The sequence below is a fragment of the Ixodes scapularis genome, unplaced genomic scaffold, assembly GCF_016920785.2.
Source record: "Ixodes scapularis isolate PalLabHiFi unplaced genomic scaffold, ASM1692078v2 ptg000005l_1___fragment_1__unscaffolded, whole genome shotgun sequence".
NCBI classification, from domain to species: Eukaryota; Metazoa; Arthropoda; class Arachnida; order Ixodida; family Ixodidae; genus Ixodes; species Ixodes scapularis.
Genome location: NW_024609885.1, coordinates 1,192,650 through 1,218,626, shown reverse-complemented (window position 1 = coordinate 1,218,626; position 25,977 = coordinate 1,192,650). Strand labels below are relative to the sequence as shown.

At 46.3% G+C, this 25,977-nt stretch overlaps 1 protein-coding gene across 5 annotated transcripts in view; it reads left to right on the top strand.

Moving 5' to 3' along the window:
• The window catches only part of LOC120848286, a 71,245-nt gene that overhangs the window by 7,996 nt on the left and 37,272 nt on the right, over window positions 1-25,977 (top strand). For 3 of the 5 annotated variants that reach the window (XM_040220260.3, XM_040220255.3, XM_040220252.3), the window contains exons 2-5: window positions 658-929; window positions 1,742-1,793; window positions 4,090-4,195; window positions 17,194-17,409. In XM_040220260.3, coding sequence (XP_040076194.1) covers window positions 720-929; window positions 1,742-1,793; window positions 4,090-4,195; window positions 17,194-17,272 — 447 coding nt within the window. In that variant the 5' untranslated portion in view covers window positions 658-719 and the 3' untranslated portion in view covers window positions 17,273-17,409. Of the gene's footprint in view, window positions 1-657; window positions 1,077-1,741; window positions 1,794-4,089; window positions 4,214-17,193; window positions 17,410-25,977 lie in introns of those variants that run through there. The other 2 variants (XR_005717657.3, XR_005717658.3) reach the window with 2 other exon arrangements.

Here is a 25,977-nt window from a genome sequence, read left to right as displayed (position 1 = left end):
GAAGTCCTACACGTCGGAATTCCAGTGCTTTGTGCCGTCCAAAAAGGAGAGAAGTTTGGATTCTGTAGCACGTGCACGTGTAACGTAAGCGTTTTGCACGGTGACAAGGCTGACATTAAGCCTTGCCACCTTGCGAAACAGCCCCCCCCCCCCCCCCCCCCCCCGCAATTGCGTGAGTTTTACGAATTTTAATGTCCACAGGTTGGCAGGTATGCCGGTGGAGGCGCGAGTGATGGGCCGTCCCTAAACGCGGAGCAAGAAAAATTATTATTTTTTGTGGGGACGGATTTCTCTCGAGGGGGCGGGCGTGCGCCCCCGACAGTGGACGCGCCGCTGTGGGACTTCACGGCTGCAGCAGCAGCTTCGATAAGTACCGTGAATCTCTTGGATCATGAGCAGACACCATGTTGCTTTTTACCTTATTGAACACTAATGTACAAAACAATGTGGTGCGAATGTATTGCCTCGTGGTGTTTTCCACGAAAGCTTGGATATCGGGGCTGCAGCACATTTCTAGACCCACTCGGAGACAATAAATCCGTGACATTCGAAAAAAAAAATAATATTGAGTTTAGGGTGCACACTATTAGACACAGGTATAACTAGAAGGGCTGTATAGCGTTGTGGCGTGTTACATAGTTGAATTATATTATGCAGGGGTCTGTGGCTGAAGGCGACATGGCAAAGGGAGGAGAGGAGGAACGTCCTGCGCAAGTGGCATGCCCCCTACCACCGAATGGTACGAACGGTCTGGAGTTGATACGGCACGGGATCTGCTGTCCATTCGGCAGGACCAGCTGGCTGTCCAGCGAGAACTGCTGGCCACACAGCAGGGTCTGCTGGCCACCCAGCAGCAGCAGCTGGCAGTTCAGCAGGAAATGCTGCTCGTGCAGAGAGAGGCAGTCGATGCACTCCGTCGACTTGCAAGCGTAGGTGTTAAGAGAACTGTAGTGTAGTGCACTCCCAATTATTGTTGTTAGGCTGATTTTGGTCAACCCTACTTTAGCCAGTTAAGTTAGAAGGCAGTGTTCTTAGACTCAAACTGAAACCAGATATGATTTGTATGTGTATTTGAAGTGTCCAACAGCGAAGGCTTTATTTTGTTTATTTCAATGAAACCTTCCAGTGCCATAATGCTAATGAAAATTGGCAAGCCTTGAGACAAAATTTTTTCAACTTATTGAAAATTACCATACTGTGCTCGACAATCCGAACTACTACGTCTAAACCGTGGTTCAATAATCCACTTCATCGTTTATCTCATAAAAAGAAAAGATGTTTCAGGAGCGCTAAAAAAGGAAATACTTGGCCTAAGCTTGCCACTTGCTCTTCCGAATAAAAAACTATGTTAAAGGGGTGTTAGCACACATTCTTTCTGATAACTCTAAGCAGACATTCTTTCTGCAAACTCTACCTAATATGTTAATAAACAACCCTCGCAAATTTTGGAGATTTGTACTCTGAAATTAATCTAGTGAATAGCTCTTGTAATAACATATTGAATAGTGAATGTGTGAATATTTAAATAGTGCGTTTTCTGATGCTTTCACTATTTCTACACCCATTACTGGAATTTCTCCTGTTATAGAGAATGATTTTCCAATGGATTCAATTGTTATAAACATTCAGGGTGTTTTCAGCGGTATAGAAACCCTCAAAATATCTCCATCATGTGGCATAGAGGAAATCATTACGAAGGCTCTCACTAACACTAAATTTTCATCCGGTCTTTACCTCAAAGATATTTGAGCAGTCCGTGGACACAGGGGTGTTGCCCTCTGACCGGAAAATTAGTAAGTAGGCCAATATCACTCACCTGCCTCTACAAGATCCTCGAGCATGTCATTTACAGGCACCTGATTAACTTCCTGGATTCCTGCAATTTCTTCACCAATGTGCAGCATGGCCTCTGGAAACGCCTTTCTATTGGGACCCAACTACTTATTATAACTAACGATTTGTTTAAAAATCTTGACACCGGCTTTCCTACTGACGCTGTTTTGCTTAATTTCGCCAAAGTTTTTGCTAAAGTCCCGGACAATCGCATTCTTCTTAAACTTTTTTTCCTAAAACTAGATCCTCATGTTCCTAAGTGGATTGAATCATTCCTTATTCATCGCTCTCAATTCGTTTTCACTAACAGCACATCCTCCTCTTTCTCTCCCGTTTCTTCCGGTGTTCCACAGGAAATTGTGCTTGGGCCTTTGCTCTTTTTAATCTACATTAATGATCTCCCTCTTCACATCTCATCCTCTGTTCATCTTTTCACTGATGACCTGTGCTGTTTATAGACTAATAAAAAACCCATATGACCATGTTGCACTCCAGAACGGCATTTAAGGGGAGACACTGCTCTTTGAAGCAAAATTTTACTAAGAAAACACATTTTTAAAAATGTGTTTTTTGAAGTTTGGCAAGCACTTATCATCTTGTCCTGAAGGATTTTCGACATATTGAATGAGGGCTACAAATATATTAAATAGGCTGTCAGGCTTTTTGTGGGTGCCTTTTAGGCATCCGGCAAAAAATGATTTTGAAACTGGAAGGTTCAAAAGTGTCATAAGTAATTTATAAATCATCCTAGAGCTTTCATTTATACCTTATTGGATTGCACATACCTCTCAGTTCACTGATCTATGTTTATTTTCTGAGCTCAGTATTTTAATTTGCGTTAATCCTTTCCATAATCATTGCAAATTAAATTTTTAATATTAATAAATCTAATTAGGTTACCTCAAAACAAAGTACATATTTGTAGTCCGATTGTAATGCCAAATAAGCCATGTAAATTTCATTTTATTTGAATCGCAAGTTATATAAAAAAGCTATTGAAGCAGTGTGTCACACATGGCAGATGTGTCTCAACATTAGCAAATGCACACACCTTTGCTTTACACATTCTTGCTTCCAGCCCTTAAACTCGTTAACATTCAATGGCACTACCATTCTGACTGCTACACAGTAAAAATATCTAGGCGTTCGTTTAACCACTAATATATCCAGGAATGTTCATGTCGACGAGACAATATCATCCTCAAACCGCTCACTCGGTTTTGTTTGTCGCAATTTCAACTCTGCCTTTTCTATCCTTAAACGTCTCCTTTACGCCATGCTTGTTCGCCCTAAACTAGAGTATGCTTCAGCTATCTGGCACCCACATAAGTCTTTTTTTAACTAACGCAAATCGAATCTGTCCAGAATCGTGCTGCTCGATTTATTTTTTCTAATTAGTCTCGCTTTTCTTGTGTCACTGCAATGAAATGTCAATTAGCTCTTCCTGATCTTTCCGTTCGTCGCAGAATTTCCCGTCTTTGCCTTTCCATAAAATGTACTATTCGGAACCATTACGACAGTCTCTCCTCAGCCAGCCCAGCTATATCTCTGCAAGACTCGATCATTCGTGCAAGATTACCCTTCCCAAGACCATTTCAACATTCCCTTCTACCAGAAGCTATTGTAGACTGGAATGGCCTTCCAGATGATATTGTCACCATCACCGATAACGCTAAAATCAGAACTGTACTAACCATGCACTCCCCTCTGTAATGCCCTTCGGGGCCTTGAGGGTAATTCTAAGTAACTAAAGAAACAAATAAATAATATTCCGCCACCAGCGTGTGTTCGTGTAATTATAGGAAACTGGCCTCGTTACTGAAGGACTTGTCACGCGGCAACTCTGCCGTCAGTGTAACTAAAATGCATCATTCGCAAGCGCAGGCAAGGACGCCACCAAGGCAGCTCCAAAGGGGAAAGAGAACAGAGTAAGGGTGGATTTACTCGCCCCACATACGCCTTTGATCAGACTTCTCGACTTCTTTCGTTAACACAGCCATTCTCTTTTCTTCTGTGCTTTAGGAGCACCTAAAATGCCAGTAACTCGTTGTCTACGAGTAATCTAATAAGGTGAATGGTGAAAACTGCTCTGCAACATGACTGCACAGAGCTTACCAAGGTGAAAAGTTGTTTGGCAAAAGTTTCCTATTGTATTGCTTGCAACGCGTCTGAAAACCTCTGGCGTGCTTTTCACTTTACTAATGTGTTGCGTAACAGTTTGCATTTTGTGCATAATGCGCTCCCCTTTTCCTGCAGGCTGTAGAGGGACAAGCAGCAGCAAGTGCGCACCAGTCGTCCGCACTGACTTCGCTAGTGCTTCAGCTCGTCGGTGTGCAGAATCTCCATCCGCCAGCCGAATAAAGTGGGTCTCTATGCTCCATTTCATTTTTGGCACGGGTTACACCACCGTTACTTGAACATCTCAGTTGAAAAACTGCCATAGGTGTCCGCTTTGCAGAATTGTTAAAAGCGAGCAGTCGCAGTCCCGCTGTTCTTGCTGCAGCGGCCATTTTGTAAACTGTGGCTAGACCAAACAACATCTGTGCCTCGATGGGCTTCTCAAGCGTGGCACTGCTCCCCATTGTAGCTCGCTGTGGCTCGCGTGTGGTGTCCGCATTTGAAGACCAACTTTCCTTAACTGGTATGTCGTAGTAATCTTAGATTACGCCACAAGCGAACTTGACATGCAGAAAGAACGAAATTTTATCAATGTAGACTGCTTTGTAACATCTTCCAACTATTCATATTTGTTTATTCAAAGTGTTCAATAATGGCCGAAGTGTCTCACTTGGTGCACTTGTTAGTAACAGGAATACAAAGGATTTCCAGCAAGGAAGCCTAAGGAAGCTCGAGCACTTCTTAAAGGACACATGCAAAGGACTAATAAAGTTTTTTTAAACAGCCTGGTTGGGAAAAGGAAGTCATAAAAGGAATTCACAAGGAAAATAAAAATTTTAAGAGCTATATTCACGGCGCTATACGAATTTGTAGTTGGCGCCGGCGGGCGCTGCGGAAAAGTGGCTGCTAGTTGTCACGTGACTGGTCGCTATTTGTCACGTGGTGCTTCCGCTCTATCGGAAGCTTCCTATGGTCTCTAAAAGTTAGTTATTCATCTTTATTTCAAGTGCAACAAAACACAAAGATTAATCGGTAACTTTTCGAACCCAAAGAAAGCTCCTGAAAAAGCGGAAGCAGACGTGATAGACCTGTGTGCCGGTCAGATGACGGCGGCAGCGCTGCGGGGTAGACAAACTTGCGCGGCGGTGGCGGTGTGGAGAAATGAGTTGACGGCGGCGCACCACGCTCAGCGTGCAGCGGCGGCGTGACTGTGAGTCGACTTTGAGACGGCGCACAGGTCTATCACATGACTTGCGGCGGCTCCCACGGGCGCAACTACAAAATCATTTTGTGCCGTCAATATAGCTCTAAAATTTTTTTTTCTTCGTTCTAATTTTATTTTATAACATTCTTTTTCCATCTGGTCTGTTTACAAAAAAAATGTTTTTTTACTTCGCATGTGTCCTCAAACTTTTAGTACTTTATCGTTAGAAGTTGGAACCGCGTTCCCGCAAGATAAATCGTGATTTGATAGAACTGAAACGTGATCCGATCCGAAACCTTGCCGGCCAGCAGCTTTCACGCGATCGGTAGATCTGTTTGGTGTACTTTAACCTTGCACCTGCTTGTCACTTCGAATACGATAACTTCGTTAATCGTAGTCTGCTGCTTCGATATTCAGTTGCACAATAGGATAAACTCGAAATTTGGTGCCCTGTTCCTCCGCGCAACTCCGCGTCCGTTGCTTACGCACGTCACGTGGTTCGCACATATAAGTACTATGTCGAGCACGTGTGGGTTGTGTGATAAGCAGAGCTGGTTTGCATTTTGAGCAGCTGAAAGCCACTAAGAAAATAATCAGACTTGTACCCGTCACTGAAAAAGTAACCGATGACAGTTACAATCACTTTGCTGTATAAAGTACCCGACTACAATTACAATTACAGCCTCAAAGAAGTAATCGAAAAATTACTCTAAAGTAAGCAATTACTTCCCACGTTACTTTTCATTCAAACTTTTTTTATGATAGCATAATCCGTGGAATCTCGCGCTCAGTTGTTAAAGAAAAAAAAAAAAGAAAGCCTCGACTGTTTTTGCTTAAAGCGCGAAACACACGTACAACCAAACCGTCCGATCCGACGTCTGACCGCGCAATACGACGGTCGGAGGCAAGGGTTTTCAACGCTCTCCGATGCTGCGGAACCCCCTCGCCCCCCAAGGTCATTCCGGCAGTCCGCACGTCGGATCGGACGGTTTGGTTGTACGTGTGTTTCGCGCTTAAAGCTGAGTGAGTGATGGCACACACCTAATCCCTCACAAGAGGCTAGATAAAGTCATTTTTCATACCCATAAGTAGTCTCCGGTGTAGAAATAAAAATGTACCCACGAAAAAGAAGCATAGTAAAGTGGCCTACTAATCCTCACAGCCTCGTGCTTAATAATTTCGAAAAAAAAAAGCCCGTTGCCCGGAGCTGAATAACTCCAACTCCCTCCCCCCCCCCCCCCCCAAAAAAAAAAAAAAAAAAAGAAATGAGGAAGATTGTAATGGGGGGTAATTTTGTAATCGATTACAGCAAAAAATTAGTTCAACTAAAAAGATCATTACCCCTTAAAGGAAGTAATCGAAGCGTCACAAAATTGCAGTAAAAATAATCAATTACAAGTAATCTTGTAACACGTTACGTACGAGTCTGGAAAGTATAGAGGCTCACAAAGTTTCAAGTTTTCACACCTTTTACACTGTTATCCCATCTACCTAGGTCCCTAACCACTCATGTTCATCTGTGCTGCTAAGCGCTATTTAAATTGCTCCCGTGCGTGTCTAAGACACAAGCTGAAGTGCAATGAAAACTGATCTGAGCTGCTCCTAGCCTGCTCCAGAACATAGTTTTAGCTGCTCCCAACCTGCTCCTAAACAGCTGTTTCAGTTGCTCCCGTGGCTGTTCCCAAGGACATTTCGTGAGTTCCACCCCTGCACTAACTACGTCACCGGACCTTGTCAAGTCCATTCAATACTGCGACGGGCTCCGTGATTATAGGTTACAACATGTCGACTTGCCACTCCGTTCTCGTCAAACATTCTATTTCCAAGATCATTCGCGATTATAATGAGGCTGATTATAGATGAATAGATCATGGGTTGACAATCTTTTTTGACCATTACATTTAAATTGTCCTCTTCCATCAGTAGAGGAAACCGGCATTATTTAAAGCTAAAATGAACAGTCTTATATATATGTTTGTTCCGACAGCCTGAGTATGCACTGATTCAAATAACCCATGGTTCACCAAAATGCTGCTCTTTTTGCATAACAAGAAAAGGCTATTTGCAAAGGCTAAACGTGTTAACACCTCAAGCTTTGGGTGCTTATAACTTTGCCCTTAAAAACTACAATAAAAAGTTGAAATTGGCTAAGTTTTGTTTTTATGACTCGCTGTTTATTTTGAATGGTAACCCAAGGAAGTTTTGGAACATGGTGTCACCAAAAAGCAATAACTCTGCCATCAAACCAAGCCGCGACAATGGCGATACCATACAAGAAAGCGACTGCTCTGCAAATTACGACCCCAGCCAAAATATTACGTCCGTGGGACGCCGCATTCTCAACTAATGCCGATAATAAAAATGCGACCCGCCGCAAGCCGCTGCTCCTTAGCGGGCGGCAAGCGGTTTGTCGATCGCCAAAGCAACATTGGGCCGTGACGTCAGTATCCTTCTCTTTTTTTCCTCTGGTCCAGGAGTTGCGCGTAGTGCGCTTCTTTGAGCCACTACCACAGCTACTTCGGCTTGCGATTGGCGTGTTTAGCCGTTGCTTTTATCTGTAGCCCGTGTAGCTTCGGTATAGATTTTTGTTTATTTGCTTGTGAGGACTTCAAGACTCGTTTTAGCGAGCAACTCGGTGCGCCCAAGACTGCCCAGCTGTTCCTCGAAAGATGCCGAGCGCAACTTGTAGCGCTGTGGGCTGCTCAAACAACCCGCTGTGCAACCCGGAGGTGCTTCTTCACAAGTTTCGAACGGACCGGAAATTGAAGAAAGTGTGGGTGAACGCTGTTCGATGAGTGGACTTTGGACTTCGGCTTTTATGCGCCCGAGGAAAAAAGAACGAAAAAACAGAGGTGTACAGCCCAGCACTCGTGTGTTCGGACGCCGCAGCTCGCGCCGTAGAGCCTCAAAGCTTCGTGTCTGGGACTGACCCGCAGCGCGAAAGTGAGAGGGCCCCCAGTACTGTACGTCACTGGCAGCACAGCGTAGAGCAACGCCGCTCCATCCACAGAGCCCCGATGACAATTTAGGTCTAGCGACGAGTACGGAAGACCACACACACGGCGACAGCCGCAGAGTACGGCACCGAACGAGTTCACTTGTTTTCCAGTCGCTAGCTTTTGGGTATACAAGCGACTAGTACGGCATAGCGCACGCATGGCGGCGGCCGCCGAGTACGGAATCGTACGAGTTCACGGGTTTTCCAGTCGCTAGCTTTTGGGTATATGCACTAGCCCTTGCTACATATGCTGGATAACTACCACGTATACAGAATTAAAACAAAATCAGCTTACCTCCTATCTTTAGACGGCTAGCGCAACAGAGGTAGGTGCCGCTCGGCGTGCGTGCTCGTTGAACGAGAACGATCCTGACGTCACGTTCACATAGCGGTTGATTTCGAGCGTTGCCGGAGCCTCGAGCGGCTAGTTTCGGGTTTGTTGGCCGCGCCCCAAACAAAACTTTGAGGGGTCCATATCTGTAGAACTACGCACAATAACGAGAAAAAAATTGCACCTTGCAGTTCAGGGACGCTGACTGGACTAAAAACAGTCATAATCCCAAAACCGAAAGTATGGACCGGAGTTGCCCTTTAACGTTTGCTCGGCTGAAGTGGAAAAGGGTGGGAGGAGCTTCCACTTCGTTCTTGACCTGTCACCGACTCTAGGTGCATCTTTTTAGCCACACCTGCACTGGTGAAGAAAATTGTAGGGCAATGTATTTACGGTTCTATCTCGATACACATGCCAGAAGTACACCACCTTGCACTTTCTTACACATGCCAGAAGTACACCACATTGCACTTTTTCACACCGGTGCAGGTAGTGCAACTAAAAAAATGCACCCACTCAAAAAAAAAAAAAAATTTGTATCGGCCCACCAAAGCTCTGCCAAAACCTCTTTGAACACTGTGTTTTATCAGCCAAATTTTATGAAAATGTGTACCAAAAGAAACCCTGACAGAGACATTTACGAGAGCAAACAAGTGGACTACATTGACTGCTTACGCTTATAAAGAGAAACAAAAAAAGTAAAAAAGGAAGAAAAAAATATCTGCATTACGATTTAAGAGCATGTCATTGCAACGAACTGGTGAGCATAGAATGTCTGAAGTTCTGCGTGCACATGATGTATGTGGATGCAAAAACATGCCTTCACCCCAACCCAATAAGTGATTTCCCACATCAGAAGCCGCCTCGGTGGCTCTGAGGCGAGAGCACCGGCCTACAGGTCCTCAGGTGGCGGGTTCGAATCCCGACCGAGGTGCCCGCAATATGACGGAGGCTTATTGCAGAGAAGGCACTGTGTAACCGAGCTCCGCAGGTGGTCCAAATTAATCCTCAGTCCTCCGCTGGGGCGTGCCAGATGCCCGTCATAGGTGCCAGATGCCCGTCATAGGTTTGGCACGTAAAACCCCCAAATTTGACTTTCCCACATCAGAGCTAAAATTTGTGCAGCCACCCACATTACATGGATGTAGAACTGTACACCTTCTGTGCTTCCCAGTCTTTGATGAGATATGATTAAGCTTGCACAGCGCGACTCCAGTGAGCTGAATGATTACGGCAAGCATGCCAACACCGCAGAGCATGACAAGCTCGATGAGAGAGGGCGTCCACCTTCCTGACTTTCCGACGCTGCATTGCTAGTGTTCTTTCTTTGAGGCTCCTAGTGCCAGTGTCGCTGTTGGTGTCGCTACTGTCATCATTGTACCCGCAGTCAGACTCTTCCTACAGAAAGGGGTCTGGGGCAGACTCCGGAACGGAGCTGTGTAAGCAAACATTGTGCAGAATAGCACATCCTGTTGCTAAATTACGTGCTCTTTCTGGGTCGTAGTGCAGAGCGTGGTACTTCTGCAGGCACCGGAACTGGTTTTTCAGTTTACCAATGCATTGCTCAACAACAGCGTGTTGAGCGGTGTTGGCCGAGGCCAGACTCGACAAGACGCACCGCTCAACACGCTGTTGTTGAGCGCTGCCTCTTGCTGGGGTTGCCAGAAATAGGGGTGAGTAGCCAGGGCTCCAGAGGTAGCATCTGTCACCTGCAGACAAAAATGGAACCGTATTTGCCATGAATGTTCTCGCATAACATTTCCAGGAGTTGTCTGAAAGTGCACTTGTACTAAAATGGGGCTACTGGTATGGTTTTATGACTTTCGAGAGAACCTGCTGATTGAAAGTCAAACTGGCAGGAAAAAATGTTATGTCGGTAATTTAATTGGCTTGCTCAACCATGTAAATAATGTCTTGCAAACCTGCATCGCCCATTGTTGTTTACCTCAATCTTGGGTAGAGGCTACAAGGAACAGCCACCAGATCTTTTGTTTCGTAAGTATATCTGACCTAGCAATGTCAGTTGTGCTGCTCTGACCATTGGCCACTGAGATTGGTCGTTTAAAGTTATCTAGAAGCACCATTTTTTCCTGCTACACAAAGAAATTTGAGCCATCAAACATTTTCATCCCTGAACCAGTGCTGGTAGCTTGTAATCGGAGACTTGGGTGGGCAGATTACGTACTACCAGATGAACACTTGATGGGTCCAGTGACAGCGTTACAAATATTACAGTTATACCCAGGTTCTACATTTAAAATAAAAGATACGTCGAATAAGAGTACATTCATTAGTGGGAAGAATGGTACAGATCTTGGGGCTTTAACGGAGACAGAATAATCTCATTGGCTCGGGCCAGACTCTCTCGGGCCACAATTATTTGGCTCCTGGGTTAGCATGCTATAAATTTTGGTGTAAGTAGGAAATAGCCTAATGCAGGACGCCAACCAACTGCTCTTCGCTGCAAAACCAAACTGTCGGCGCATGTCAACCGAAGCACGTTTTTGGGGCTGAGAAACGTAAGCGGAGATGATCGAGCAAGAAGAAAAGTATGCCAGTCATTCCAGAGTATCATGCCTGGTCTGTGAGCATCATGGGAGAGGTACGATTACAAGAACCAGAGGCACCTTGTCTCCGGCTTAGCGAGAGACCTAACGGCCATCGACTCATCTGTCTCCCGGACCTGGTTTCCTCTGTGAATCTTTACGTTTGGCCCTGCGTTTCGGGGTTAAAGGCCGACGACCAGACTCGAGATTCTGCAAGGCAGAATTTCCTCCTCACCATGGGAGAGGAGGAAGCGAGGGAATAGTGGAAAGCGCAAACTGGTCGTCGGTTTTTAAGGAGCAGACGTATGCAATCCTGGAAGTAACAAACAGCCTGTCGTGGGAAAACCAAGGTTCGGCACGTAGGGGCAAAAAAGCCTGCACACGAAATATAGGCAGCATGCCCGGCTGCCTCCTTGATACCGAAGCAAGCCCTTAAACAATCAGCAAAAGCAGAGCTCTGTGTCATAAGTGTGCCGGGACTCCTCCAACTAGACCCTGAACCCGGAAAACGCGACACTTGGTCTCCAAAAACTGAGAAAAAACAGGGTGACCAGATTCTGACAAAGACTGTATTTCGACTGACTAAAACAGGTTATCTACAATCAAACAGCAAAACGTGTGAAGGGGGAAATGGTGAAAACTAAGAGCTGAAGTGGAGAGGAGCAACGTCCTTTCCACAACGGGTTGTTTCGTGCGTGCCCGTTTTCTCTTCGCTGGGGCCGCGCCACTACGGGAAGGGACTGGGGAATGTCTCCTATATTTCTAAAACTTGTCGCGCAACCCGTTGCAAAATGGCCGAGTGGCTTCCCCGACGGAATGTATCCTGAATGGTCGCATGATCTGACCTAGAGACCCGTTAAAATAATTTTTGATAGGGGCTGTAGTTTCACGAAAAGGATTGGGACAGACCTCACAGGTCTCTCAAAAAGCTATGATGGGTCTCTTACACCCCTCAGGAATTGTTAAAGGGTACTCAGGCCCCTTAGAGAACTTTGACGGTCATCTAAACTATACTCGCCGTCCACGATCAAGCCCTTGCAGCATGCTAGATGAGCGCTTAGTTTCGAGGCCTTCAAAAACAAATCTCCCTTCCACCCCTCCGAGGGAAAGCAAGGTTCAACCTGTCGTGCTTCCTCCAGCAGCTGTCGATGCTCACACATCGTGGACATGGCAGGGTTAGGATACTGTGCTTACGTTCATACTTCTTAGGCCATGCCCGTTGGCGCTGCTTCGGTTTAAAATGGTCAGTTTGGTCTACAGGGGAGATGCGAGGCACGGCACCACGAACGAGCTCCCATTTTCCTCTCGCTATTGTCGTTGCCTATTTTTTGTTTGTACACTGTCGAAACGTGAGCACTGTTAATGTGGAGACTGCACATGGTAATTTGCCGAGAAAGACTGGCGTGTGAGCAGTATCGCGAGGTCCCAAGGTGGTTTTTTCTGGATGTCTGCTGGTGGCTTAAATAAGTGATGCTTTTCTTTCTTGCTTTTGTAACAGTGTTGTTAGAGAATTTAGTATATTTTACCCCTCCATTCAATCGAAATTGTCACCGATGGTAAGGATGCAGATTTGTGGTAATGAACTGTCCTCTCATGTTAATATCTTTTCAGATATATCAGTGTTTAGAAGGGAGCTAATTTTTTATCTTTTCAATTCCTGATTGCATGTTAGTCTTTTCTTTTTTACAAATGGGGTACATTGTGTTAAGTCATGTACTACCATTTTATGTGCCACCACACATGACCTAGTGGTCGTTCTGGGGCATGATTCAAACAAAGCATTATTATTATTATTGTAAGGTATGCCAAAATGGTGCAACATCCAGAAAATTTACGTACAGTAGGCTGTGTCTTCATTTACATTTTAGCAGCACTCGTCATCTTAAGGTAGGATATTCTGGCATATGAAAGGTTAACGAGAAAAGAGTCAAAGTACAGGCTAGCTGGTGGAAGTCAACCATTTCGTCGTTTACCCTGAGACTGGGGGGTTTTTCGAAGAGCAGAAGTAGCAGAAAAAACAGACAGGTCTCAAACTCAGCTATACGTTTATTTCAACAACTTCCTCTTATATAGTTCGTTTTCGTCGTCAACAACCAATCACATACGACTTCTCCTTTGCACCGTGACTTTTCAGGTTCCACTCTATCACAAAAGAAGCGGACACTCCCAACGTTTCCAAGTGAAAAGGTTCTAGCAGAAGATATGCCTCACAAAGCCCCAAGCACTCTTTTGTGTCCTCACAATAAACAGGACAACAGCCCACAACAACATCCCACTCAAAACTGGTCACCTCCAAAATTGTAGAAAACAGACAATACACACCAGTACACACCACAGACGATACACACCAAAGAAGCCTTTCAAGATGATAAAAAAAAAACACTTAAAATTGTAAAAATTGCTTGCAGCGGTTCCCTATTTGCATGGAAGGTTGACTAATACAATGGAAGGTGCAACTAATAAAAAAAAAAAAAAAAAAAAAAATCTTAAAATTGTAAAAATTGTTTGCAGCGGTTCCCTATTTGCATGGAAGGTTGACTAATGCAATTTCCTAACGATCTAATCCTAATTGTTTCTCTTACCACCCTTTTAACATCGTTCCTTTCCTTAACAACTACATCCGTTCCAGACCAATCCGTTGTGCAGTTTCTACACTCCTCCAGATGCTTAGCCAACTCCGAATTTGCTGCATTATTTTTAACATTCCTTTTGTGTTCTGTTAAACGATCGTTTAAACACCGAGAGGTTTGGCCTACATACTTAAAACCACACGCCAAAGGAACCTCATATACCACGCCTACGCTACACGGCACCGACTTTTCCCTATGCGCCTTCTGACATCCCCTCTGAGCCGTTTCAAAAGGTGTCAATCTATCTAACCTAAAATCCGTGCTGAATACGACATCCACGCCATATTTTTTTGCACATGCTCTAAGATTGTGGGACACCTCGTGAAAATACGGAACCACAGCGTACCTATTCCTGATTTCTTGCGTCTTCCCCTTTTTCTCCCTGCACTGTAGGGCAATCTGTCTTTTGATGTACTCTTCCCCATATCCTGCCATTACCAGTCTTTCCCACTGGTTTATTAGTGCCTCCGGTCCGAAATGCATGCATGATCTCACCAAAGCATTACTAATCAAAGATCTGACTACCCCGGCTTTTACATTTTTCGAGTGACAGCTGCTCTTTGATAGAACCGGTTTTGGGTTTTCCTTCCCATACTCCCAACAAAGACCTCGTTCCAAATGTAAACGCAGGTCGAGAAATTGCAGGACCTCGCCCCTTGGCCTCTCTAACGTGAATCTCAACTCTGGCGCCGCTGACCTTACTACTAGTTCTAAAACTTGGTCCAATCCTTCCTGAACAGAGCAAACTAAGATATCATCCACAAAACTTTTCACAAAACACTTTGGAGACAACTCTTCTACCTTCTCATATACTTGCTGGTCCACCGTGTTTAAGTAAATTTCCGCTAACAAAGGCGCTACAGACGAACCTATACATACTCCCTCTTTTTGCACAAAATTGCGACCTTCGTATTCCAATACCGTTGACTGTAAATAAAGGTCTAGCACCGAAAGAAAACTATCCACCGCTATTCCTGTTCCTGATTGAAACTTAATAAGGTTCCCTTCCAAGGCGATCCTCACTCTATTCATTAGTCTGCTTTTCTCTAAAGAGTAATATAGGTCCTTGATGTCCATGGAGAATACCGCGCACTTCCTTCCGTGAAACTTTTCCATTACCTCAATCAACTCACTAGAGTTCTTTAAGGCAATTGATTTCTCCAAATTAGCTAACTTCAAACCCCGCTGTAATTAATGGGAAATTAATGGTAAAAATTAAAAAATTAATGGGAAACGCGTATCCCATCGATAGGAGGGATTTCAAGGATGTGAGAGCGGTGAAACAAGAGTTAGAAAGGAGTTCGTTAAAACTGTTGCAGACAGATAAAACAGGAAGGTTTGCAGTTTTGCCTGTACAGGCCTTTCAGAAGAAGTCGGAGGAAGCGTTGGGATCATTGTTTAATGAATGGAAGGGCAATATCGGGAAGCTGAGGAAGAGCATTTGCAAAGTTTTTCAGGAGGAAAGCATGGAAGAGGTAGCGAAAAGCGTTTTGAAACCGTTGCGTTCAACGCTCACCCTTAAGTTCTTTTTGAAGGATCATAAGATTGAAATGCCCCTACGTACCGTTGTTAACGAGAATGGGACGTGGCAGAAGGTGGTCTCATGCTTCTTACAGCGGGGTTTGAAGTTAGCTAATTTGGAGAAATCAATTGCCTTAAAGAACTCTAGTGAGTTGATTGAGGTAATGGAAAAGTTTCACGGAAGGAAGTGCGCGGTATTCTCCATGGACATCAAGGACCTATATTACTCTTTAGAGAAAAGCAGACTAATGAATAGAGTGAGGATCGCCTTGGAAGGGAACCTTATTAAGTTTCAATCAGGAACAGGAATAGCGGTGGATAGTTTTCTTTCGGTGCTAGACCTTTATTTACAGTCAACGGTATTGGAATACGAAGGTCGCAATTTTGTGCAAAAAGAGGGAGTATGTATAGGTTCGTCTGTAGCGCCTTTGTTAGCGGAAATTTACTTAAACACGGTGGACCAGCAAGTATATGAGAAGGTAGAAGAGTTGTCTCCAAAGTGTTTTGTGAAAAGATTTGTGGATGATATCTTAGTTTGCTCTGTTCAGGAAGGATTGGACCAAGTTTTAGAACTAGTAGTAAGGTCAGCGGCGCCAGAGTTGAGATTCACGTTAGAGAGGCCAAGGGGCGAGGTCCTGCAATTTCTCGACCTGCGTTTACATTTGGAACGAGGTCTTTGTTGGGAGTATGGGAAGGAAAACCCAAAACCGGTTCTATCAAAGAGCAGCTGTCACTCGAAAAATGTAAAAGCCGGGGTAGTCAGATCTTTGATTAGTAATGCTTTGGTGAGATCATGCATGCATTTCGGACCGGAGGCACTAATAAACCAGTGGGAAAGACTGGTAATGGCAGGATATGGGGAAGAGTACATCAAAAGACAGATTGCCCTACAGTGCAGGGAGAAAAAGGGGAAGACGCAAGAAATCAGGAATAGGTACGCTGTGGTTCCGTATTTTCACGAGGTGTCCCACAATCTTAGAGCATGTGCAAAAAAATATGGCGTGGATGTCGTATTCAGCACGGATTTTAGGTTAGATAGATTGACACCTTTTGAAACGGCTCAGAGGGGATGTCAGAAGGCGCATAGGGAAAAGTCGGTGCCGTGTAGCGTAGGCGTGGTATATGAGGTTCCTTTGGCGTGTGGTTTTAAGTATGTAGGCCAAACCTCTCGGTGTTTAAACGATCGTTTAACAGAACACAAAAGGAATGTTAAAAATAATGCAGCAAATTCGGAGTTGGCTAAGCATCTGGAGGAGTGTAGAAACTGCACAACGGATTGGTCTGGAACGGATGTAGTTGTTAAGGAAAGGAACGATGTTAAAAGGGTGGTAAGAGAAACAATTAGGATTAGATCGTTAGGAAATTGCATTAGTCAACCTTCCATGCAAATAGGGAACCGCTGCAAACAATTTTTACAATTTTAAGTTTTTTTTTTTTTTTTTTTATTAGTTGCACCTTCCATTGTATTAGTCAACCTTCCATGCAAATAGGGAACCGCTGCAAGCAATTTTTACAATTTTAAGTGTTTTTTTTTTATCATCTTGAAAGGCTTCTTTGGTGTGTATCGTCTGTGGTGTGTACTGGTGTGTATTGTCTGTTTTCTACAATTTTGGAGGTGACCAGTTTTGAGTGGGATGTTGTTGTGGGCTGTTGTCCTGTTTATTGTGAGGACACAAAAGAGTGCTTGGGGCTTTGTGAGGCATATCTTCTGCTAGAACCTTTTCACTTGGAAACGTTGGGAGTGTCCGCTTCTTTTGTGATAGAGTGGAACCTGAAAAGTCACGGTGCAAAGGAGAAGTCGTATGTGATTGGTTGTTGACGACGAAAACGAACTATATAAGAGGAAGTTGTTGAAATAAACGTATAGCTGAGTTTGAGACCTGTCTGTTTTTTCTGCTACTTCTGCTCTTCGAAAAACCCCCCAGTCTCAGGGTAAACGACGAAATGATATGAAAGGTGATTGTGTTAATGATACAAGCTCACGAGCATATTTTGTCTGGTGCATCCCGCAGAACTTGGCTTGATTCGAGCGGCAGCGTGTTCGCTGAACGGCATCTGCTGTCTCTGCAGTCTAGATCAGGAATGAGGTAAGACTGCAACGGAAGCGGCTACGTAGATGTCTGCAAGGTGAGTGATGCATGCAGCCATTTCTTTGTTTGATATTGCGTTTCAAGAGAAGATGAAGCTGCGGCATTGTCTAAAGGTCCTGGTTTCTGCTTCCGCCTGGTCAACATTGCTGCCCCATGAGTCGTGTCTCATCGACTCTTATACTTTTTGCGAGCTGACGTTTGGGCTTGTTGCTTTGGATAGAATGCTATGGTGGGCTTGGCCTGGAGCCAGCTGAATGTCTTTGTCCATGAAGCCATAAACGAGGACATAATAATAATTTATTGCATATGAACAAAGCGAGGTTGAAGTCAGACCTGCCTAAGCCACATTGGGCTTGACTGGCAGCGTCTTGGATGCTTGACATGGATGCTGCTTTCCCATTTCGGGGTCGTGCTGTTTCGCCTTTTGCTCTAAGGGCTTGTTTGTACGTCTGCTTACCTGGTGTGCCCCGTGTGATAATTGCTTAGCGGAGGGAAATCTTTAACGCGGTGAGAATCTGTTTTATTTGTTTCGGCCTCCTCACGCTTCGTTGTTGTGCGGTTGTGTTGCAACCTTCCTTGCATCGTCGGATCCTTTGGTCTCTTCTGGAGACACGCATTTGCATTCTTCTTGGCTAGAAAGGTGTCACCCTGTGTCAATTTGCGTGATATGGCAGTTTGCGCAGTATGTCTCTCCTGAGTGCTTCTCTTCCGGGTGTGCTTTGCTGCACTCCTTGCGTCTTTCAGGTAAAGTTCATCTTGGTCTATATTTTTCATGATTTCTTGAATCGAAAACTGGGCTTGGACTTCTTGTAAAACTCCTTACTGCATCGTTTGGCGCAAGTCCGCAGACCTCCACTGTGTGCTCTGCTTTGCCAATCTTGGTTTGGGTTATGTGAAGTAATAGTTTCGCAACTTTAGATGGGATGCTCACTATTGCAGTGTTTTGGCTCTGGTTGATCTGCAGGCACCTGTTGGCTTGTTGCCCCATTGTGCTGGTGCCCTGAAGCTGGGCTAGAGCAGTGAGGACGCTTGGAGCCGGCCTACGTTGAGTCCGTTGCATGGTCGCAAAATTCGCTTAAACTCTTCCAGGGGAAAGGGTGTGGGCGTGGGAGCAGGTCTGCGGGTCGTAGCTCTTCTCAGCTGCCTCGGCGACGAAAGCGAAGGTGGCAGCGTGACTTGCTTTTGAGTTAGGTTTAGCTGTTGCCGAGCTCGTCGACGCTGTGCCTTCAAGACTACGTTGATCCAGAGTTGCCTTGTTTTTTTCGTTCCCGACGATGGGTAATCCTGGTTATCTGCTGCACTTGCATCTTTTCGGTAGATGAAATTATTTTTATTTATATCCAAGCTGATTCCCGAGGCATACGTGACAGCCGTGCAGCCCGCATCGGTTCCACCGGGCGGGGCCTGATTCATCGCCGTATTATTAGCTAGGCCTACAACGCTAACAGAAGGCTTAGCCTTCCCGCTCGGGAAAGTCTTCCTAATTTCACCACAATTGCACTCACCGGCGAAAAACTGGTGTCTTCATGTGCCTTTTGCTTAATAGAATATGGTGGTAATCCTTAATTTGTGCAGAATATGATTTTTCTGAACTTTTGGGTGTGCAACACAGAGCTCATCAGAAACACACTTTGCCTCTACGGCGGCCGTCGGTGTTCCCCCCCCCCCCTGTAACGGGATGAATTGATTCATTCGTTCTTGAACGATGCGAGCGAAATCGTGAACCTTTTGGGCAACGTCGGGAGCACGGAGTGATTGAGGACCAGTCGTAATTGGAGAAATGATTGTACAAACTAACGTAATCTCCAGCGGAAAGATTGTGTCTATTCACTTCAGGATGTCTCCGTGAATAACATCTCATGCCATGTCAGATAGGTATACTGATCTCCAGTGGGGCATGATGTCCGTCCGGGGGGGGGGGAGGGAGGGAGGGAGGGAGGGAGGGAGGGAGGGAGGGAGGGAGGGAGGGAGGAGGAGGAGGAGGAGGAGGAGGAGGAGGAGGAGGAGGAGGAGGAGGGGAGGGGAGGAAAGGGAGGGAGGGAGGGAGGGGGGGAGAGAGAGAGGAGAGGAGCAAGGAAACCAAGCTTGACATACCCTCTGTTATATCTGTACAGTCTAGATTTGCGAAACATAGATCAAGCATGTTGCCCTGGGTGTTTGAGATACAGTTGTATTGTTTTAAATTTGTAAATGATGAAAAATTCAGCAAGAAATTAGATTTCTGAATAATATAGTAACTTCTAGAGGACACTGAGGCTGCTTTCCAGCATATGTTACAGACATTAAAATCTCCAAGAACTATAAATTTGAATTTATTCAGGGCCTTGGTTGTACACTCAATGCCCAGTAGACATTGGCGAAAACCATCTGGAGACGTGTCAGAGGGCAAGTAATAAGCGCCCAGGAGGATATGCTCGCCATTCGCACATGGCAGCTCTATCCACACTGACTCAAACAATGTCTGAAGATCCGGACGCCTAACACGTTGTAAGGACGCATCACTTTCTCTCAGCACTCCACCCAACGTCTTTTTCCTAGTAGAGAATACACGATCACGTCTAAGTACTGCAAAATTAGGTGGGAAGACATTGGATAAATAAATGTTAGAACAAGGCCAGGTCTCGTTTAGCGCAATAATAGACACTTCAGTTAGGGTTACATTAGAAAAAAAGTTAGCTTTTGTGGGAAGACCTTGGACATTCTGATAGTAAATGTCTAGGTTACGTATCTGTTCCGGCATTATGGAAGAGAGGCGCTTCGAATACCGCTTGCTATGTGTGGCTCTCATTCAGCTGACCTGTCAACTCGTTGAAAAGGCTTCCCTCTGGCCAGAGAAGGGGATCAAAAAGTTTCTCTATTTCTTCATTTGCAGCCATCACTCGTAAGGACGAGTAGCTTTCATGCCGTGTCTTCAGTCGGGTGCACGCAAGCTCGCGAAGAGGGCCCTGCTTCCTAATGTGGGTTTAAAGGCTCGGAGGATCGCAAGATGGGCCGAAATGCGTCATGTGCACAGCGTGTTGGCGACGTGGTGGAGAGGGTGGCAGTGCCACAGGTGTACAGCTGGCTGACACACTTGCCCTCAACAACGGCCGTCTTGCCCTGGGGACCTTTGGCCCCTCCTTGCGGAACCCAGCCCCATTGAAGTTTGATGGAGCTTGATGGCATGGATGCCCTGAAGGTTGGACAGGGTCACCAAAGGAAGGGGATGGTGGCGGCTCATCGCCGCAGTTTAGGAAAAAGGCAGCTGTTTCCTGCCGGCCGGTTCCATTGGTTCCGAGTGTTACGCACAGCTCCGAGCTCAGTCCGCTAAGACAGTATGGCACTTGCGTGCAGCTGGGAGGTATACCTATACCCTTGGCAGAGCTGCGCGTTCTCGTCATGAAAGAGCAGCGACCTCGTGTGTGAGGAACGAGATCCCCTCGAGGGAGTTGAGGAGGAGGGCTTGTAAGGATTTCATGTCTGCATGAAGACCGCCTGGGGAAGAGGAAGGTTTCTCCGAACGAGTGGAAGCAGTGGGGGAGGGCGGTGCGGAGTGGTGGCTGAACGACGCTTCCGTCAAATCCGGCCTGGCTTCTGCTGTTAGGACTAGCAGCCCCGCTGATGTTTTGCAACTCTTGCAGATTAAGGAGCTTACCCCAGATTGCAGAAAGGTGGTCTTATTTTCCGTCCAGCAGGTATACTTGGTGTGGGCACATAGCTGGCACCCTGAACAGTGTAGAAACAGCAGTATTCCATAGAAGCAGCGGGAGCAGATTCAGCATGCGTCCTTTGCTGTGCGCAATAATAATAATAATAATAATAATCTTTTTATTCACACAACGCTTTCGGTATGTCAAATGACGGGTCCGTCTAAGCCGACAATTATTAATAATAATAATAATAATAATAATAATAATAATAATAATAATAATAATAATAATAACAGCATCTGTCCTTGCTGGGAGCAATAATACTACTACTATTACTGATAATAAGATTACTACTACTGTTAGCGCGTCAGGAAATACAGCGCTTTGTAACTCGGGTTTTTTATAAGAGACGAGAAACGTGAATACATTGTTAGGGTACAGGTTACAGACGTCCGACCCTAGTCGGCGTGATGGCGTCGCGCTCGACAACAGTTGTTGCTTTGCCGGAAGAAGGCTGGCGGCTCTGGCCAGTGTTGCCGCTTCCGGCCGCAACACTTCCCCCACACTTGGTGGAATGGTGGAACTACAAGTCCAGCCGCTCGGGCGGTCGGTGTTGTTGCACTGGACGCTGCTCCTTGCTTGGCTCCACGGTGGCCCTTGAAGTCTCTGGAGCCACTGAGGATTGGCCCCATTCTAACGTTAAATCCTCATTGCGCTCACTGGGTTGGTGCAGAGGGTCAGGTGTGTTGACCTCAAGCCTCAGGCGTAGCTGGTCATGATGTCTGCGGATCATCCCACCAGGTGTTTGCACCCGCGCCATGCGGTTTCCAAGTTCTTACGTGATGGTTCCACTCAGCCAGCGGGGTTCATTACCAAAGTCCCTTGCACAAACAGCCTGACCTCGGCTGTTTAGTTGCTGGCCATGCCAGTGGCTCCCTACTCGGTGGCATGGGAGCCGCCCGTTGGCACACTGTGCACCGGTGAAGCAACTCTTCCACCTCACGGTCAATGCCTGGCCACCACACCAGCGTGCGTGCCAGTGCCTTAGTTGCATTGACTCCCTTGTGAGTATCATGAAGCTCCAATAGAAATGCCCTCCGTGCACGTTCTGGAATCACCACTCTTCCAGCCATGCAGATGAGGGCCCCTTCCAGCGTGAGTGCATTACGATGATGCCAGTATGGCTGAAGGCAACTGTCCAAAAGTCTTTTTGGTCAACCTCTGCTGATCGTGTCTCGTAGGCTTTGCATAATTGGGTCCTTCCCCGTCAGGTCTTCTAGCTGTCGTCTGGACACTGGGCTGGCGTCCAACATGTCCGCTGTGAAGACCCCCATATCTTGGGCTTCTTCGGTTTCTGCTCCATCTGGGGCAGTTGCCATCGGCAGACGACCGAGTGTCTGCGTTCAGGTTTTGTGACCCAGGCTTGTACTTGATCACATACTTACACGCTCCAAGCGTTAGTGCCCACCTCTAGATGCGTGCCGCAGCCATGCTTGCAATCGATTTGCTTTCTTTGAACAATCCCACCAAAGGTTGGTGGTCTGTCGTCTGTCTTTAGGGTGAAGCTCCTGCAGAGAAGGTAATCCCTAAACTTTGTTACCCCAAAAATGAGCGCAAGCGCTTCCTTCTCCAGCTGCTAATAGTTCTTCTCAGCCTTGGTAAGGGATCCTGACTGGAAGGCGATAGGCCTGTCGATGCCATTCACGCAGTGAGACAGCACTGCTCCTAGGCCTTCTGGTGACTCATCACACTCCAAAATGAGTTCCCTACTTGGGTCATAGTGCACAAGAAGGTTGGACTTCTGCAAGGTTGTTTTCGCCCCGTCGAATGCAGCCTGTTCTTCTGTTCCCCATTTCCATTTCACCTCACTCCTCAGCAGGTTGTGGAGCGGAGCCAGAAGTGTAGACATCCTAGGCAGGAAACTCCTTTAGTATGTGATGAGTCCTAAAAAGGACCGAATTTCTTGGAGGTTGCGAGGTGCAGGAGCCTTCACGATGGCGTCCACTTTCTTTTCTGATGGGTGCAGCCCACGTCGGTCGATCCAATGTCCGAGGTAGGTAACCTTCACCAAACACACATTTCTCTTCCCGCAGTCGGATGCCATTTTTCCTGAATCTCTGCAGAACCTTCCGCAGCGTCTGCCCAAATTCGTCTTTGCCTTCTGCCACCAAGACATCATCCAAGAAAACCTGCGTTCCCAGAATGTCCTTCAACAACGCCTCCATTTTCCTTTGGAAGATCGCTGGTGCTGAAGCGATGCCGTATGGCAGCCGGTTGTAGCAGAAGAGACCCTTGTGGGTGTTGAGCACTGCTGCCTGTCTGGATTTTTCATCTAAGGCCACGTGGCAGTAGGATTCCCGAAGATCCAATTTCGAGAACCAATGGCCATCCTTCAGAGGTGCAAAGATGTCCTCCACTTTGGGAAGTGGGTATTGTTCGATGTCGCATGCCATGTTCAGGGTTACTTTAAAGTCCCCACAGATCCTGAGACCTCCATTGGCCTTGGTCACTGGCACTACTGGCGTTGCCCACTCACTGTGGAATACCAGAGACAATATCTCCTCTTTGCACATTCAGGCCAGTTCTTCTCCTACCCTGTCACGTAGGGCATAGGGAAGAGACCAGGCCTTGCAGAACTTGGGGTTTACCTCTTTCTTTAAGTTGATGTAGGCCACAGGTCCCTTCATCAACCCCGTCCCCGGCTAGAAGAGATCCTTGAAGTCTTCTTTCAGCTTCTTGACCGTGTCCTGCACTTGGTTGTCACTTGTTTGCATGCTCCCAATTAGATGCTCTTCCAGGAGGTTCAATGCTTAGATGACGTCTCGACCACACAAGGATAGACCCGTACAATCCACAATGTACAGTTGTCCTTGCACTTGTTTGTTTCCATACCTTACTGGCATCGCCAGGACTCCCAGCACTGGTAGTTTCCCCAGGTAGCAGTGGAGCTCCTTGGTAGTTTCCTGTAGGGGTGGCCAGACCTTATCATTCTTGGAGTATGTGTCCCTAGAAATCAAGCACACGGGGGAGCCAGTGTCAACCTGCATGGTCACTTCTACTGTTCCCCACTGGAGCACTTCGTTGACTGAATCAACCGTAGCTTTTGGAGTGTGCACTGTGAACAAGTGGAAAGCCTCCTCTGCCTGTCCTAGCTGTGCTTCTTCCGTGAGCAGGTTGGCCTGCTGCTTCTTTCGGTTGACCGCCGGTGTCGACTGAGTGCGAAAGCACCGGCTCGCCAAATCTCCCTGCTTGTTACACGTGAAGCACGTCGTTTTCTTGTGTGGACAGTTTGGCTGGTCATGAGAGCTGTCTCCGCAACGAATGCAGGGCTGCGCAGTCTTCGTCCGAGACGTTTCCTGCTGACGTCCCTTGTGCTTCTTAAACCGCAAGGCATTCACGTCCCCTGCAGTAGTGCGTAGCGAACTTGAGCCAGGAAGCCGGTCGGCGTTCCGCATTGCTAACTCCGCAGCCAACGCTGTGTCCAGCGCCTCTTTGAGCGTAAGTTTCTTTGGTTTTGCCAGGAGGATCCTCTGCACCGTCTTCTCGCACCGTCCGATGACAAATCGGTCCCTTAGGTTGTTGTCTAGAGCGTCCCAAAACCGCAGTGGTCTGCGATTCTCCGTAATTCGGCCAGGTAGTCCGCGACGCTTTCCCCCTCATTTTGCTTTAGTGACTGGAACCTGAACGTCTCATAGATCTCGGACGGTTCCGGACTGAGGTGCTGCGTAAGCGCTTTCATGATCGTGTCGAAGGTTTCGTCTCGCGGTTTGTTTGGCGCCACCAAGCTTCGCAGTCATGCATAACTTCCGGGCTAAAAGCGGATATTAGGATCGAACGTTTCCTACCGTTGTCCCTCACCCTGCTGGCGTCGAAGTATGCCTCCAGTCGCTCCACGTAGTTTGTCCGATTCTCCACCGCCGGGTCATACTGGATCGGCGCGGCGTAGAGGGCTTGAGCTTGCGCCATGGCGGCCACCGCTTCTCCTTTGTTCCCGGGCCCCACCGTCACACCGACTAACACCACTTAACGTTCATGTACTGGCGTTCGGTTGTCCTCTCCTTATCCCATCCTCGTCGTCATTGTTAGCGCGTCAGGAAACACAACGTTTTGTAACTCGGGTTCTTTATAGGTGACGAGAAACGTGAATACATTGTTAGAGTACAGGTTACTGACGTCCGACCCTAGTCGGCGTGATGGCGTTGCGCTCGACGATTGTTGTTGCTTTGCCGGAAGAAGGCTGGCGGCTCTGGCCAAGGTTCCCGCTTCCGGCCGCAACAACTACTAATAAATTCATTACCACAGACATCGGCTCTCTTTAAGAAAACGGGCACATCAAAGCAAATAAGGTGCTTGTGTGATGCCACCCTGCAGTTAAAAAGTCAAGCATAGCATAGCATAGCCACTCTAAACCTAAAAATAAACACATGCACATAAGAGTATTGAAAAAATATATGATACTTTTTATTTCCTCTCCAGGGAGCGGAGGGGCAAGGACAAAAAGCTGCATTCAGCTACTTGACGAGGTCCCTGCCCCGATTGAAACGGCAGAGAGAGCAGTGATGACAATGTTTCCTAATCACTCATTTACAAACCAAATGAAATAACAAATACAAAACTACACACATACAATAAAATTGGAGCAGTAGTCAACAAAAGACGTGAGATTTTGTTAGTGAGTGTCAGTGAGCGTCATAAACAGGGATATCACGTGGGGCTTGGTGACAACCTCAAGTATGACGTGATATTGAATCAATTTGTTTAGTAAGTAAGCTAGATTGTGCCTTTTTGATTCATGTCCAAATGTTGTTTGAGATGTCGGCACAAACCATGGTTCTGCATGTCGTGTATTATGGCTTGTGAGATGCTTGTTTAGATTAAAAAATTCAATTATGAAGGTGTTATTTGCGAGTAGGGCAGATCTGTAAAGGCACGTGAGTCTTAGTTTGTATAGGAAAGATATATTTAGGATGTTTAACTGCTGCAAATAATTAGCAGTGCTCTCATTCTATGCGAGATTTGCTATTATTCTAATTGACTTTTTCTGTGCACGATGGAGGATATGTGTGTTATGTTTATT